General features: G+C 46.0%; 1 protein-coding gene and 1 non-coding gene across 2 annotated transcripts in view; both read left to right on the forward strand.

The window, feature by feature from the left end:
• FAT2 (FAT atypical cadherin 2) overlaps positions 1-16,386 on the forward strand; it is a 66,208-nt gene that overhangs the window by 29,715 nt on the left and 20,107 nt on the right. Inside the window, exons 10-16 of the mRNA XM_004371291.1 lie at positions 1,702-1,898; positions 4,048-4,201; positions 6,170-6,403; positions 9,754-10,137; positions 12,149-12,363; positions 13,407-13,544; positions 14,151-14,294. Of these exons, the coding sequence (XP_004371348.1) occupies positions 1,702-1,898; positions 4,048-4,201; positions 6,170-6,403; positions 9,754-10,137; positions 12,149-12,363; positions 13,407-13,544; positions 14,151-14,294 (1,466 nt within the window). The remainder of the gene's footprint in view (positions 1-1,701; positions 1,899-4,047; positions 4,202-6,169; positions 6,404-9,753; positions 10,138-12,148; positions 12,364-13,406; positions 13,545-14,150; positions 14,295-16,386) is intronic.
• Positions 1,237-1,307, forward strand: TRNAE-UUC (transfer RNA glutamic acid (anticodon UUC)). The gene has a single exon. It is a non-coding gene; the product is annotated as a tRNA-Glu (tRNA).

Raw genomic sequence — 16,386 nt, forward strand, 5'->3', positions numbered from 1 at the left:
TGCTCCTACTTAACCTTCATTTAGTCTGTGTCCTTAGCTGTAAAATAAAACCTTAGAGAGTTTAGTGCTGTTGATTACTTCGCCTCTCCACTGTTGCACAACTCTTAATGTTAGAAAGTTCTTGTATAGACTTGAAATATGCTTACCTTTAACTTCCCCCGATGCCTTCCAGGCCACAAAAGTCAGAAACCTATCCTCAGCCACATCATTTGGAGTGGTGCTTCTCAGTGATAGTTCTATTTTAACAGGAGGCTTTCAAAGCCAGAAGCAGCTTCACAACACCAAAGAACTGACTCAGTGTAGAATTTTGGATACTGTCTTGGTCATCTAGGGCTGCTATAACAGAAATACCACAAGTGGATGGCTTTAACAAAGAGAAATTTATTTTCTCACAGTCTAGTAGGCTAGAAGTCCAAATTCAAAGTGTCAGCTCCAGGGGAAGGCTTTCTCTCTCTGTCAGCTCCGGAAAAAGGTCCTTGTCATCAATCTTTTCGTTGGTCTAGGAGCTTCTCTGTGCAGAAGCTCAGGTCCAAAGGACATGCTCTGCTTCCAGTGCTGCTTTTTTGGTTGTATTAGGTCCCCATGTCTCTCTGCTTGCTTCTCTCTTTTATACCTCAGAAGAGATTGGCTTAAAACAGTATCTAATCTTGTAGATGTCATCAATATAACTGTCACTAATTCATCTCATTACATCATAGTAATAGGATTTACAACACATAAGGAAATCACATCAGATGACAAAATGGCAGACAATCATACAATACTGGGAATCATGACCTAGCCAAGTTGACAGACGTTTTTGGGGGACAAAATTCAATCCATGACAGATACCTAGAAGGCCATTAATAAGCCCTGGCTGCCCAGTGGTTAAGCGCTCAGCTGCTAACCTAAAGGTAGCAGTTTGAATCCACCAGCATCCCCTTGGGAGAAAGATGGCAGTCTGCTTCCGTAAAGATTATAGCCTTGGAAACCCTATGGGGCAGTTCTACTCTGTCCTATAGGGTTATTCTGAGTTAGAATTGACTTGATGGCAATGAGATTTTTTGTTGTTGTTGTTATTAGAAGGTCATTGGTAGTCCTTGGGTGGCACAAACAGTTAAGCACTTGGCCACTAACCATTAGGTTGATGGTTTGAACCTACCCAGAGGTGCCTCAGAAGAAAGGCCTAGGATCTGTTTCTGAAAACTCAGAATTGACTCGACAGCAACTGACATTTTGGTAGAATGCCATTATGAAGCACTGGTGGTTCAGTGGTAGAATTCTTGCCCTTCATGCGGAAGACCCAGGTTCAATTCCTGGCCAATGCACCTCATGCACAGTCACCATCTGTCTCTTAGTGGTGGACTGTGTTGCTATGATGCTGAACAGGTGTCAGCAGAGCTTCCAGACTAAGTCAGACTAAGAAGAAAGACCTGCAATCTACTTCTGAAAATCAGCCAGTGAAAACCCTATAAGTCACAATGGTTCCATCCATAACCGATTATGGGGATGATGCGGGACCGGGTAGCATTTAATTCCATCGTGCGTGGGGCTTCCATGAGTCGGGGGCTGACTCAATGCCAGCTAACAACAGCAACAGAAGGCCATTCAGGGAGAAATGTTTCCCTCTCCCAGCAATCCTGATGTCAGGTGGGCTGCCACCTGTGACACATGATTTGTTCCTGTTGCTTGGCTTCTGAAAGCTCTGTGCTATCTTTTCAGAGGGCGACCCTCTAGGCCAGTTTGGCATCAGCCAAGTGGAGGATGAGTGGAGGATTTTCTCAAGGAAGACCCTGGACCGCGAGCTTGTGGCCAAGTACTTGCTCAGCGTTACAGCCTCTGACGGCAAATTCCAGGCTTCAGTCCCCGTGGAGATCTTTGTCCTGGACATCAATGATAACAGCCCCCAGTGCTCACAGGTGAGAGTCTGGTATGAGGTGGGGGTGCAAGTGGAGGCAAGGAAGCTGGAGAGAAGGATTAGAGGAAGGAGAAAGATCCAGGGGACCACTTCTGAGGCTGGCCATCATTGACCACACCTGCCCTTACCGCCCAGCTGGCCTCGGACTAGTGCCCTGGAGCAGGGGTTATTCTCGGCAATTCCTTAATCTCCATAGAGACCATTTGTCCACATCTCCCCTCCTCCACTCACTACGAGGGTCCAGTTTCTCTGCAAAATATATCCAGAAGTAAAGTAACTTCTGCATTCTCCAAACACACACTGCCATGCCTAGTGGGCAAACCCACCTCCACTGCTCAGCTTCTTGGCATGGCTCACTATTATCAAATGCATCCAGAGAGACATGCCCCCAGAGATGCCCGTCCGTCCATCCCCGTATATGCGTATCCCCACATCTGCATGAGAAATACAGACCAATACAGATGTCCTCCTTCAGGTTATAGACAGGCACATAAACATGCAGACAGGGTAGTTACCTGTTTGGTACAGGATACTTTCCTAAAGGCCTCATGCAATTCAATGCGGAACTTCCCATAGGAACAAATGTTGAGCGGTGTGTGTGTGTGTGTGTGTGTGTGTAGGAATTACGTTCTTAGAGGGGCATAAACTGAGAGTTGTTGTTGCATAGCTTTGCTTATAAACATTTTTGTTTTAATGCAGCAAATAATTTTTAACTTGGGGGGATTTACCAATGACGTTAAAGTATTAATATTTTAATTGAACATCACAAACTAGCATATTTCAAATTTGCATAAAATTTAGCCATTTAGTATATATACATAAATGCACACTTATACATACACATATACACATACACAAAGGATCATCTACAACCCTACATACACACACAGATACCTATATGTACAGTCACAAATAAGCATATATCTATAGACCCACAACTTTTATCCATATGTATAGCCACCTACACATGCAAATATGCATTTATGATACACAGCCATCCACATACATAATTGCACACATTTCTGTACACATACCTTCTTGGACAACATACTTACATATAATTTACATGTATACATATGTACTTCCACATATTTGCACACAGATATGTAGATATATATATATACACACACATATACATATACATACAGTTGCATACTCTGGAACAACACAGATATATCCCATCACCCTTTCTTTCTCTGTATTCTACACTCCAGTCACATTAGGCATAGTAGGAAAAGAAAACCTGGATTATCAGGATGTATGGAAAATGTCGCAGGATCCAAACTTCTGAGTGGTCTCAGAAGGGCAGCCTTTGTGGGGAGAATGGTGGCCATGGCTTGTTCCTGTTTCTCCCTAGGTCATCCTTACAACCAGCCTGCATCCTCCCATGCCCTGGCAGCAGCCCTGTGGCCAACAGTATCAGTAGAGTCAGGGAAAAAGCACTCACAGGGGCACAAGACCTCCACCCAGAGCACGTTCAAGGGTCTGTGCTCACTCACACCTGCTAGTGGTGGAGACTGGGGTGCTTGGAAGCTGAGCCCAGAGCCAACAGCTAAGGAGAATTGGGTTCTCTGGGCCTCCCTGCCTCTCCCCTGTGCCATGCCCCCAGCCATCCCATGATAGTACCTGCAGTGGACGGAGGGTGAGGCAGGTGATGAGGGCCACTGGGGTCCAGACCTGACTCAAACAGCCAAGGGTCTGTCCTGGGGTGTGGACAGGGAGGTGAGCACACAGCCTGACCCTCCCACTGAGGCAGGAGAATAGCCTTGACCTCCCATCTGCAGGAATGCCCATCCCATCCACCTCCTGCAGAGGCCGAAAAGACCCCTGTGGCATAGGCCGCAGAGGCCCTCCGGCCCTGGTATATGCTCTTGGAGGGTGGAGCTGCTCTCTGTTTCTCTGACTTTTCTGACTAGTTTTCTCATCAGCCTTCTGCTTGTTTTTGTCTTCTTTTACCTTGTATGTTTCATCTTTTCTCCTTCTGTTCCCCTCACTTCTATCTGCTTCTCTCTCTCTCTGCACTTCTTTCTCTGTCACCCTCTGCCCTGTTAACTCTCTCTGCTTCTGGTTTCCCTCTCAGTCACTCTGCCTCTCTCTGGGCCTGAGTGTACCTCTCACCGTCTCCCTGTTCTTTGTCTTCCCATCTCCAGCTTCTCTATGCCGGCAAAGTAAGTGAAGATGTAGCTCCGGGACATTTCATTCTGAAAGTTTCTGCAACAGACTTGGACACTGACGCCAACGCTCAGATCACGTATTCTCTCCATGGTCCCGGGTCCGAGGAGTTCAAGCTGGACGCCTATTCAGGTGGGTTTCCTGAGCTGCAAGATCGAGCCAAGAACTTATTTACTGAATGCCAAGTGTCCAGCACCCTGGTAGGCTCCTTGGAGAAGAAGCAGCAGAGGTTCACTTATCCATCCATCGACTCAGCAAATATATACCGAGGACCCACTCTGTGTCAAGCATTGCACTAGATGCTGGAGACATAATCAACAGACCACAAGACAAGATTGGGGTCTTTATAATCTAGTGAGAAACGCAGACATTGGATGATTGGTTTGAAATGCGCTGAGTTAAGAAATACAGGGTGCTAAGGGGACGTTTGATAGGTGGCCTTGACTTAGGCTTGGGAGGGGGTTAGGTGAAAATTCTCTGAGGAAATGCTATTATACGTGTGATTGGAGAACATATAGAAGTTATCTGGGGGTAAGGCAGTAATAGGGAAGGGCATTCAAGCAGAAAGGAGAATTTATACAAGGGACCTGTGTCTGAAACAGCATAGCCCCTCTGAGGAGCCTGGGGTACAGAGGGTGAGGGGAGGGGCAAGGGATGAGGCCCTCAGGGTGGGCAGGGCCAACTCCCACCTTAGAGCCCTGGAGGGTTTAGGCAGATGAGTGTCATGGTCAAGGATATGATCCCTGCTTTCCAGATGGTTATGCTGTCAGTTGGGGAAAAACCTCATAGGACTTTTGTGAGGCTTGTGAGAGGTAAAGCAGGTGGAGGCCTAAGCCAGGCCTGGCACATGATAAGAAGTCAATACAGAGTGGCTGCCATGATGGTCATTATTAGTTAAGGGACAAAGCCCCCAGGAGGCAGAGAGCCCTGCAGGGAGGCCATGAATATCTAGAAGTCAGGCTGTGAGAGGCAGGTGGAGAGGACAGGGTGGGGCCTGCTTCCAGTGGAAGAGCAACCCCAGAAGGGGTGGGGCCCCTGTCCTACCACTGTAGGGGAGGATGTAGGGTGGTGGAGCACAGAAGTTCCAAGCCACAGAGGGCCAGCTGCCAACACTTGGCAGTAGCTCAAAGCATGCCTTGGAGATTCCTGGGCACGGAGGTAGCTGGTGAGAGTGGTGTCCTTCCTGACCTCAGCATGGGCATGCTGAGTGACCCCAGGCAGATTACCTAACCTCTCTCTGCTGCTGTTTGTTCAGCTGCAGGATGGATTGGTGGGGTCTTTAAAAAAAAAAAAAAAAAAAACTCGGTGGTTTTTGTGAATATGGAAATAATACATGCTCATTGTACAAAACTGCAAACAATGTGTGTTTGAATGAATGTTTTCAAATTATGCAGAAACTGGAAAGTCCCCATAATACTTCCCCCCTCACCACCAAAGATAAGCACCATTGGTATATGTTCTATCAGACTGGTTTTCCATGCATCTCCAAAATCTCTATGTAACTATTTCACAAAAATGGAATGCTAGCTTGTGAGTTGCTTTTTTCACTTAGTAATATCTTGGAGATCTAAACAAGACAGTACATAAAACTCAATTATAATTCCTTTGTAGTTGCACGGTATTTTACTGTATGGCTCACTCATAAAATACTTAACCAGTCCTTTTTTGAGGGTCATGTAGGTTGATCTTAATATGTTGCTATTGTAAAAAATGCTTCAGAGAATATCCTTATGCACATATTTTTATCCTTGGGTTAATTATTCTATAGGATACATTCCTAGAAATGAAATTATGGGCCAAGGGTAATATATTTTATATGTTGTTAGAAATTGCCTAATTGCCCTTTAAAAATTTTGTGCCTATTTGTAGTTTGTTGATGAGAATTTAAAGTGGTGATTGTGGTGGTGGAATGTGTTTGGGAGAATTAGGGATACAAGAGGGAGTGAGAAGATACAGGCTGAGCCTCCTTCCTGACTGTAAATACACAAGATCTACCCCTTTCCTCTGTGACAAAACCTCGTGTGTCTGGGTAGATATTTAGAGGCACATACTGAGGTATGTCCCCAAAGAAAGCTTACCTGCTCTCGTTTCTCTGGCCAGGGGAGCTGACCACGCTTACAGCGTTAGACCGTGAGAAGAAGGATGTGTACAACCTTGTTGCCAAGGCAACAGATGGAGGCGGCCGGTCATGCCAGGCAGATGTGACCCTCCACGTGGAGGACGTGAATGACAATGCCCCACGGTTCTTCCCCAGCCACTGTTCTGTGGCTGTCTTCGACAACACCACAGTTAAGACCCCCGTGGCTGTGGTATTTGCCCGGGATCCTGACCAGGGTAAGTCCGAGAAGGGATTGGCGGCCACTTCTGCTCTGCCATTAGCTCCTGGGGTCACCTTGGGTGGGAGTCTTGCTCTTTCTGTGTTTCTCTTGGACTAATGGCTGTGCCTCCTCTCTGAGTAGATGGACACTTGAAAGTGGAAAACGTTTGTCAACAGACTGAAGATATAAGAACCATGTAGCAAAACATTTTAGCAATCTTTGTGAGGCAGATACAGGACACTTCATCCTCATTGTTTCTACCTGGTCACCCAGACCTGCGGGCGTTTCAGTCCTGCCATTTAACCTCAAGGGCATTTTGCTTATAAAATTTGTTAATCAGAAACATACCAATCACAATTATTTCAACTCAATTTACCATGAGAAAGAACCTTTTAAGTCTATTGAATTTCTTGATGAATTTTCTATATAGTGAACTTGAATCATTTTCAGTATTTTCCATTTTAATGTTATTGATGTTATTTTCATTGGGATTAATTGTTTTCTTTGAAAAGTTACAAGGCAAATTGAAGTTATCAATGTGCTTCTCTACCATATTATACCAATTATAGCTTCTGCCATCATAAAGTGGTTTGTGTGTGTATATATATATATACACACACGTATACATATATCTAATTTTCCTGGGTCAAATTTTATAATTCAGGTAGGGCAAAAAAATACAGCCAGTCCAACATAGATTGATAATGATAATAATAATAATATAATAAAAGTGGAATCAAAGTGCCCTGCTTTGTTTGACACCAGCAGGGTAAATTTAAGACTCCTAGAGGAAGTGATGGGGCCCTGATGGCGAAGTGGTTAAGAGCTCAGGCTGCTAACCAAAAGGTTGGCAGTTGGAATCCACCAGCCACTCCTTGGAAACCTACAGGGTCGCTGTGAGTCAGAATTGACTTGATGGCAATGGGTTTGGGGTTTTTAGAGGAAGTGAGTTTTAGCCTGACTTTGAAGGAGGTGAGAAATTTTGGAGGGATACAGGTGTTCTAGAAACGCAAATAGTGCAAAGGCAGGAGATCTAGACCTAGGAAACCTCTGTGTTTGTGTGTGTGTGTGTGTGTCAAGGGGTTAACATTACAAGTGGACAGGCATAGCTGGGTTTGGTAGGAAGGATCCAGAATGCACCAGAGCTGGAGAGACCCAAAAGCAATTTCATCTAACCCTTCACCTAATGGCTGCAAGGCCCTCTACTGGCCCAATTAACCACAGCTTGCACACCTCCAGAGACAGGAAGCTCCCTACTTTCTAAGCAGCCATTTTTTTCCTCAGCACTTCAGATCAAGTGCTGCTTATTGGAGTTGGCCTCTGTCAGTCCTGGTCCTGACCTCTGCAGCCACACAGCTCTCCTCCAGGAAAAGCCTCCAGGTGGTACCTATCTGCTCCAGCCCCAAGCTTCCCTTTCTGGGTGGAGCAGCCCTGGCTCCTTCAAGCTCATGGTTCCAATCCCACCTCCCCTCTTGGGCACATCCTCTGGCCTTGCATCAGTTTGCCATTAACACTTCAAAACTACTTGTACTCTAACTCAAATAGTCCACCCAGATGTTCCAGGTGCAGCCTGACCAGCAGGTCTCTTTCTAGAAAAATTATGGTCTCTCCAGGAAAATGCATTTATGGGATTTCCATGGTGTATGTATTAACTTATATGCATTCAGCTATTCGTACAGAAAATTTCTGCCATCACTCCCCCAAAGGGGCATGTGTCCTTGTGTATTTGAGATGTGAGACCCATAGGCTCAGGGCCTGTGTTCCTCCCACTGGGTAAGGATTTCACAGCTGAGCACTAAATGTTGGTATTTTCGTACACTGTGGCCAGCTACTTCATCTGGGATAACCAAAGAAATTAATATACTCAGAGCCAAAGCTAGAGAAACACTAAGTGTGTGTTTTGGTTTACTAGGAACATTCCATGGGTGTGTGTGTGTGTTAAGTTTTCATTCTGACATAATATAGTCTCATAGGAAGTTACAAAAATAGTATTGAGTCTCATGCACGCTTCACCCAGCTTTTGTGAATGGTAACATCTTATAGCTGTAGTTTAATATCAAAATCAGAAAACTGGCATTGGTATAGTACTGTTAATAAGCCTTCAGGCCTTAATCAGATTTCATCAGTTTTTACGTGTGCTCATTTGTGTGTCTGTGCACGTGTGTATGTGTGTGTGTACGTATGTTTTTATGTGTGTATAGTTCTAGGCAATATTACCCCAGGTGTGAGTTCATGTAACCACCACCACTATCAAGATGCAGAGCTGATCCATCACAACCAAGGAATTCGCCATGGGTGGTTTTGATCTTGCACAATTTTCACTTCAGAGCTGACACTGGACTCTAACCTTCATGTAACATTTTCAGATAAGTTGATAGATTTACAGACTGGCCTCTCAAGAACTTTTCTTTCTAAGGGAGCTTGAACCACCCCCCACCTTCAGTCAAGAACCCCTGCTTGAGAGATTTTTACTCAGTACACCAAAAAAAAAAAAAAAATTGCCATCAAATCTATTCTGACTCATGGCGACTCTGTGTGTCAGAGTAAAACTGTGCTGCATAGGGTTTTCAGTGGCTGATTTTTCAGAAGTAGACTGTCAGGCCTTTCTTCCGAGGCACCCCTGGGTGGACTTGAACCTCCAATCTTCCGGTTAGCAGCTGGGCACGGTAACCTTTTGCACTGTATTAAAACAAACAAACAAAAACCCGGTGCCGTCAATTCCGACTCATAGCGACCCTATAGGCCAGAGCAGAACTGCTCCATAGGGTTTCCAGGAAGCAGCTGATAAATTCAAACCGCGGACCTTTTTGGTTAGCAGCCAAGCTCGTAACCACTGCACCACTAGGGCTCCTTGGCACTATTAGGAGTTGCTAAGTGGTGATTTTTTTAATCCTATCATTCCTCATTCATTTACTAACTGCCCCACAGGGTTTCCAATGGCTGTAATCTTTATGAAAGCAGATCATCAGGCCTATACAGTGCCACTGGGTAGGTTTGAACTGCCAACATTTAGATTAGTAAAAAAACCAAAACCAAAACCGTTGCCATCGAGTCGATTCCAACTCATAGCGACCTTATAGGACAGGGTCGCTGTAGGGTGCCCTGTAGGGTTTCCAAGGAGTGGCTGGTGGATTCAAACTGCCGACTTTTTGGTTAGCAGCTAAGCTCTTAATCACTGCGCCACCAAGGTTTCCTTCAGGTTAGTAGTCGAGTGCAAACCACTTGCAGCACCCACTCAATATACCCTAAGCATATTAGCCTTTTCAGGGGAGCCCTACCCCAAGCCCTCCTGTGGCTGGAGGGTTTGCTGCAGGCAGGGCCAGAGGAGGATCCTCAGTGTGAATCATACCTCCATCTCCCCCACAGGCACCAATGCCCAGGTGGTTTACTCTCTGACGGGATCTGCCCAAGGCCACTTTTCCATTGAGGCTACCACGGGCGTGATCAGGCTGGAGAAGCCTCTGCGAGACAGGCCACAGGCTGTGCTGGAGCTCACGGTCCGTGCCTCTGACCTGGGCACCCCGACACCCCTCTCCACGCTGGGCACCGTCACAGTCTCCGTGGTGGGCCTGGAAGACTACCTGCCTGTCTTCCTTAGCACCGAGCACAACGTGCGGGTGCCTGAGAACGCCCATCCCGGCACAGAGGTGCTGCATCTGGCCACCCTCACTCGGCCGGGCGCTGAGAAGACAAACTACCGCATCGTCAGTGGGAACGAGCAGGGCAGGTTCCGCCTGCATGCTCACACAGGTGAGCCAGCGCACAAGCCAGCCCACGCATGCACACACACGTATGTACTTGCTCACGCGCCCTGAGAGAGAACGGGATGTTGAGCAGACTTCTCACGGCCATTTCTCCGCTCTTGTGTCTGTCCACGTACCAGGTCCCTTCTTCCACCCTAGGCCCACCTGATTTGGGAGCCTTCCCTGTTCACCCAAGTTCCCATCCAGGACTCTGCACAGGGCCCTTGGGGACCCACCTTCTCCCACAGTTTGAGGCTTCATGGCCTCAGCTCAGGCCCACTCCAGGAGGCTGAGGCCAATCTCCCTCCTGGGCCGTGAGATCACGAATCACTGCTGGAAGCTGGTTCTTCTGCAGCCCAAGATAAGGCTGCCTGCTTCCCTCCAAGAGCCCTCCCCCAAAACACTCTAGTGCCTGTAAATGTTCCCTCCCTCTCACGGAGAGAGAGGGAAGTGGGAAACCATCTCTCTTTCCTCACAGCAGAACAGTCTAAGCCAGACTCACAGGGTCTCATGGAATGGGTGCTCCCTACTTCCTAAAACAGCCACCTTACTGTTGAGCAGTATTTTTAATGAGTTTTTATTATAGAAATTTAAAACACGTACAAAAGTAGAGAGAACCCCGTAATGAGCCCCATGTTCCCATCACCAGCTTCCCATCAGTAATTATCTACATATGGCCAGTCCGGTTTCATCTTTACCCTTCACCCCCACACCCACTCATTAATGAGTTATTTTAAAGCAAATCCCAGACATCCTATCATTTCATCCACAAATGCTTCAGTAGGTATCTCTTAAACAATTTCCAGTTGCCATTGAGTTGACTCCTACTCATGGTGACCCCATGTGTGTCAGGCAGCATTGTGCTCTACAGGGTTTCAGTGGCTGATTATTCAGAAGTAGATCACCAGGCCTTTCTTCCGAGGCACCTCTGGGTGGACTCGAACCGCCAACCTTTTAGTTAGCAACTGGGTTCATTAACTGTTTGCACCATTTCAAGCCAAAAAAACCCATAGCCGTCAAATCGATTCCAACCCGTAGCGACCCATAGGATTTCCAAGGCTATAAATCTTTATGGAAGCAGACTGCCACATCTTTCTCCCACAGGTCCACTGGTGGTTTCGAACTGCTGACCTTTTGGTTAGTAAGTCGGTCACTTTAACAACTGCTCTACCAGGGCTCCTTTTTGCACCATTAAAAACCAAAAAAAAACCAAACTCGTTGCCATCAAGTTGATTCCAACACTTAGCAACCCTATAGGACAGGGTAGAACTGCCCCCATAGCGTTTCCAAGGAGTGGCTGGTGGATTCAAACTGCTGACCTTTTGGTTGGCAGCTATAGCTCACCATAGCTCTTAACCACTGCTCCACCAGGGCTCCTTTTGCACCATTAGGAGTTACAAAATGGTGATTTTCTAATCCTATCATTCCTCATTCATTTACTAACTGGAATTCTTTTATAAAGGTGAATTTTCCACCAATAGCTATTTGGCTATCCAGGAAAGGCAGGATAGGTCCTTATTCTTTACTTTGTCTATTCCAGTTTTCAGAATAATGCCCTAACAGAGAGGTTGAACAACTTTGACTATTATTAAGTTCATTTTATAACCTAAACTCTGTCATTTACTAGCTGGTGAGCTTGGACAAGTCACTTACCTGTAAGGAACATCAGTTGACTCACCTAGAAAATGGGAATAATAACAATTGTTCTTGTTCCACAGGGTTATTATAGATTTAAGTGAGATAAATTTAATATTACAGATTTAAATGAGATTTAAATGGCATATTGCAGAAATAAATAAGGGGAAAACACTGCTACTGGGAATGATAATAATGAAGATGAGAGGAGGAGATGGAGGGGGAGGGAGAAGGGGAGGGGAGGTGGAGGCAGAGGGGATAAGGAGATCTGTCTCTCCCAGCTCTATTGAGCTGCCTCTCCTGGGTTATTGCTCAAGATCCCTCAGTCCTCTTCCTTTGTGGTTCCAACGGCCGCATTGCTCCATCACCTCTTGTTTCCTCAGGGATCCTATATGTCAACAGGAGCTTGGACTTTGAGACAAGCCCCAAGTACTTCCTGTCCATCGAGTGTAGCCGGAAGGCCTCTTCCTCCCTCAGTGACATGACCACAATCGTGGTCAACATCACTGATGTCAACGAACACCAGCCCAGGTTCCCCCAGGACCTGTACAGCGTGAGGGTCTTGGAGAACGCCATCGTGGGGGACATCATCCTCACAGTAAGGACCCCAGCTTTGCTCTTTGTGGGGCATGGACTCAGGGATGGATTCTTGTCTCCTTCCCCAACCCCCAGTCAGCCATGAGCATGGTTTCGTTTTTCAAATTAATACACTACGAACTTGACTCTGACTCCTAGCCACTCAGTCAAACTGCTTCTCATGACAGAGTATCTCAGAGCCATGTTGGGTAAGACTGGATGCTGATAGAGTGGAACATGGTATAGCCAAGCTTTGATAGGAGAGGAAAGAGAAGAGATAGGCCCCAGGGGGCTGCCAGAGGCTCCAAAGCCCGAGAAGGGCCTGGTCAAAGCGAGTGACATGGAGTGCCAGTGAGTGGGGGAAGGGGGCTGGGGGAACACTAAATAACACCTCTTTGCATTAAACATGTCATTGCTCCCTACTGTGATGGAGTGAAACCAAGCTCCATATGCCCATATTCAGGTTCTCTGTGACCCTCTTCAGTCTGCCTCCCAGTCTTAGCTCCTTCCACTCCTTATAATCCCATGCACCCTACATTTCAATCACACAGGAAGCTACACACCTTTCCCCAAACATCCTCTGCATTTTCACACCTCCTCCGGGCTCATACTGTTTTCTCTGCCTGGAAAGTCTGCTCCACTCCCCAGAGCCCTATTTATCCTTTGGGGCTTCATAAATCCTTTTCTAATCTCCCCAGGTGGAATTTATCACTGTGTTCTTTGTGCTCAAATACTTTGCCCCAAATTAGAGTTACCCATAATATCAGACATTACACTTCCTGGGGACATATTCAGTCTGGCACATTCCTCCCACCTAACACAAGATCTAGCATCCTGTCAGTATGAGTGAACGAAGGAATGGATAAATGAATGAACTGTGGCATGCTGGAGCCCATACTAGGATGTGAATGAAGAGATTCTCTTGGCAGGGATGATTGTGCTCCAAGGACTGCCAACTCAATGCAATGGGCAGGGATATATCTGTAGTCTCTATACTCCTAGGGGCCAGGATTCCTTTCTGGTCCCTCATGCCCCCCATTCACAGCCCACCTCCCTCCTCTGCAGGTGACAGCAACCGATGAAGATGGACCCCTCAATAGTGTCATCACCTATAGCCTGGTAGGAGGGAACCAGCTTGGGCACTTCACTGTCCACCCCAAGACAGGAGCCCTACAGGTGGCCAAGGCCCTGGACTGGGAGCAGGTGAGTCATGGGGGAGTGCTCTACCTGACCTCACCAGAGCAGAGAGATGGCCCCACTGTGGGCCCGGACGATGATCTCAGTCAATGTCCAGTCTTCACCACTTCCCCAGATCTGCCTGGGGAGCCTCCCACTTGTGTTCCCTGCGGGGCCTCTGTGGGATGGGAGGCCAGAGGCAGGGAGGGGCTGAGTGACACTTAACCTTCCCCTGAGGGGCTCAGGCCAGCTTCTCACTATTGACCAGGGATCATTACATTATGACAATAATAGCCACCGTTTACTGAGCACTTGTTCTGTGCCAGGCACTTTGCTAAATGCGTTACATGCATTGTTCCATTTGATCCTCAAACTAATCCTAGTAAGTGGGTCTAGATATTATCCTCAGAGAGGTTTAGCCACTTGTCCAATGTCATACAGCTAGTAAGTGGTTGAGCTGAAAATCACATCTATTTCTATCTCCAGAACCTGAGCCCCAAAATACTATGGGGTGGGCAACGGGGCCAGGCATAGGGTAGTGTCTCCATCTTATTTTCCCAAAAATATTAGCTGTAAGGCGGGAGTAGAAATGAGGGGCTCATTGCTAACTCTCCACTGGGCATCTTGGGACAGACTTCTAGCTACTTGCTGAGGCTCCGAGCCACAGACAGTGGACAGCCCCCACTCCATGAGGACACAGATATCGACATCCAAGTGGTTGATGTCAACGATAATTCGCCTAGATTCTTCCAGCTCAACTACAGCACCACCGTCCAGGTATGATCAAGCTTCCAGAGACACCCTGAGGCCAGCCTTCCTTCTTTTCCTTCCTAGTAGAGGGTGCTAACCAGTGGTATCAATCCACCAAACAAGTCCACTTTGCCCACTGATATTCCCAAAGGCAACACACCTGTGGATTATGGAATTAAAAAAAAAAACCAGGCATTGTGTTAGGCACTTCCACAACCATTATCTTATGTGGGGCTCACAACAACCATATGAAGTAGATAGTACCCATTTTACAGATTTATAAAATGGAGACACAAAAAAGTGCCGTAGCTAGAATGTGGCAAACTCAGAATTTAAACCCAGGAGGCTTTCCAGATTCCAAGCTATTTCTACCATACCAGTGGTATGCAAAAGATATTTGGAGAGAGCCTTGGGATTCTATATGGAGTTGTCAGGAACTATAAGGGATGAGGGAGATAAAAAAGTGGACAATAAGGCAGAGTACCGTGCCCTACTCTGCTTCAACCAGGGCTGCTCTACTTTTACCTGTTTTATATATTATGAGTCTGAGTAAGGATGCTTTGGCTGAGAATAACAGAATATCTGACTAAAAGTGCATTAAATAATAAAGATTTATTATTTCATATAACAAGAGGGCTGATGATGGGCAGTTTCATTCCAGAATTGGTTATTTCAGCAGGAAAATGATGTCAGGGCTCTGGGTCATTTTCTTTGGAATTCCCTTGCCTTCTCCCTCATGGTTGCAAGATGGCTGTTGCAGCTCCAAGCATCACATCCTTGCCTAACCATCTTCAAAGGCAAACAGAAAGGGGCTTCTCTTGAACAGTCTGGTTTTGTTTTGTTTTTAATTTTAACTCTGAGGAAAGTTTATTACAATATATAGAAGAACCTAACACATGATAGGAGCCTTGGTGGCGTAGTCGTTAAGAGCTCAGCTGCTAACTAAAAAGTCAGCAGTTCAAATCCACCAGCTGCTCCTTGAAAATCCTGTGGGGCAGTTCTGCTCTGTCCTATAGGATCGCTGTGACTCGGAACCAACTTGACAGCACCTAACAACAACAACAACACATGATAAAGAATATAATACCAATCAATGGAAAAATCATGTTATTCAAAGTTTGATTTTGAGAAGACTGAATCTTTGGATAAAAAGCAAGTTAGAGCTGCACATAACACCAAAACCAAAATAAGCAGTGGATAAAGAGTTAAATTTAAAAATGATATCATCTTTAATAAATTCAGAGAAAATATTGCTTAATATTTAGCTGGCATCTATATGGGGAAGGTCTTTATAAGCATAAAGGCAATGCAACAAAAGCATAAAGGAAAAATGTTGATTTGATTACATAAAACTATAAAACATTTGTATGACCAAAATCAACGTAGAATTTTAGAACACTTAAAATTCTACCCCCACCATCACCCATAAAGAAGGGCAGATACAGCCATTGCCTTTGTTTTGGATGGGTTACTGATAGGCGGAAGGAGAGGTTTGGAGGGGTTAGATCATGGGATCGTTGAATGCAGAGCTGGTAATCAGTCCAAGTGCATAGATATGGCCATATCCATTATGAAAATGTTGGTCTATAATATCTCCTGCATGGCGCCTCACCTTCGCTCCCTGAAGAATCTGTTCTTATCAAAGAAGACATCTTTTCAGAACCCCTACCTGGTAGACTTCTCCAGGGTCAGAACTGGATTACATGCTTTCTTGGTTACCTAGTGCTGCCGTAACAAGAAATACCACAAGTGGGTGGCTTTAAAGAAACTAAATTTATTTCTCACAGTTCTGGGGGCTAAAAGTCCAAATCAAGGTCTCAGCTGTGTTGATTCCTTCTGTGGGCCTTTCTTCTAGTTTCTGGAGTTTACTGGTAATCCTGGACATTCCTTTGCTGGTAGACAGATCCTCATATGGTGTGCCTTCCCCCTCTGTGTGTGTGTGTCTGTGTCTATTTTACTGTTTTCATAAGACACCACTCAGAAGGGTTTAGGTTTTGACCCACCCTACTCTGGTATGACCCCATTAACATAACAAAAGTAACCCCCTACCTCCAAATAGGGTCATATTTACAGGTACAGGGGTTGGGACTTTCACATATCTTTTTGGGGGACTTAATTC

The sequence above is a fragment of the Trichechus manatus genome, unplaced genomic scaffold (assembly GCF_000243295.1).
Source record: "Trichechus manatus latirostris isolate Lorelei unplaced genomic scaffold, TriManLat1.0 scaffold00011, whole genome shotgun sequence".
In the NCBI taxonomy this organism is placed as follows: Eukaryota; Metazoa; Chordata; class Mammalia; order Sirenia; family Trichechidae; genus Trichechus; species Trichechus manatus.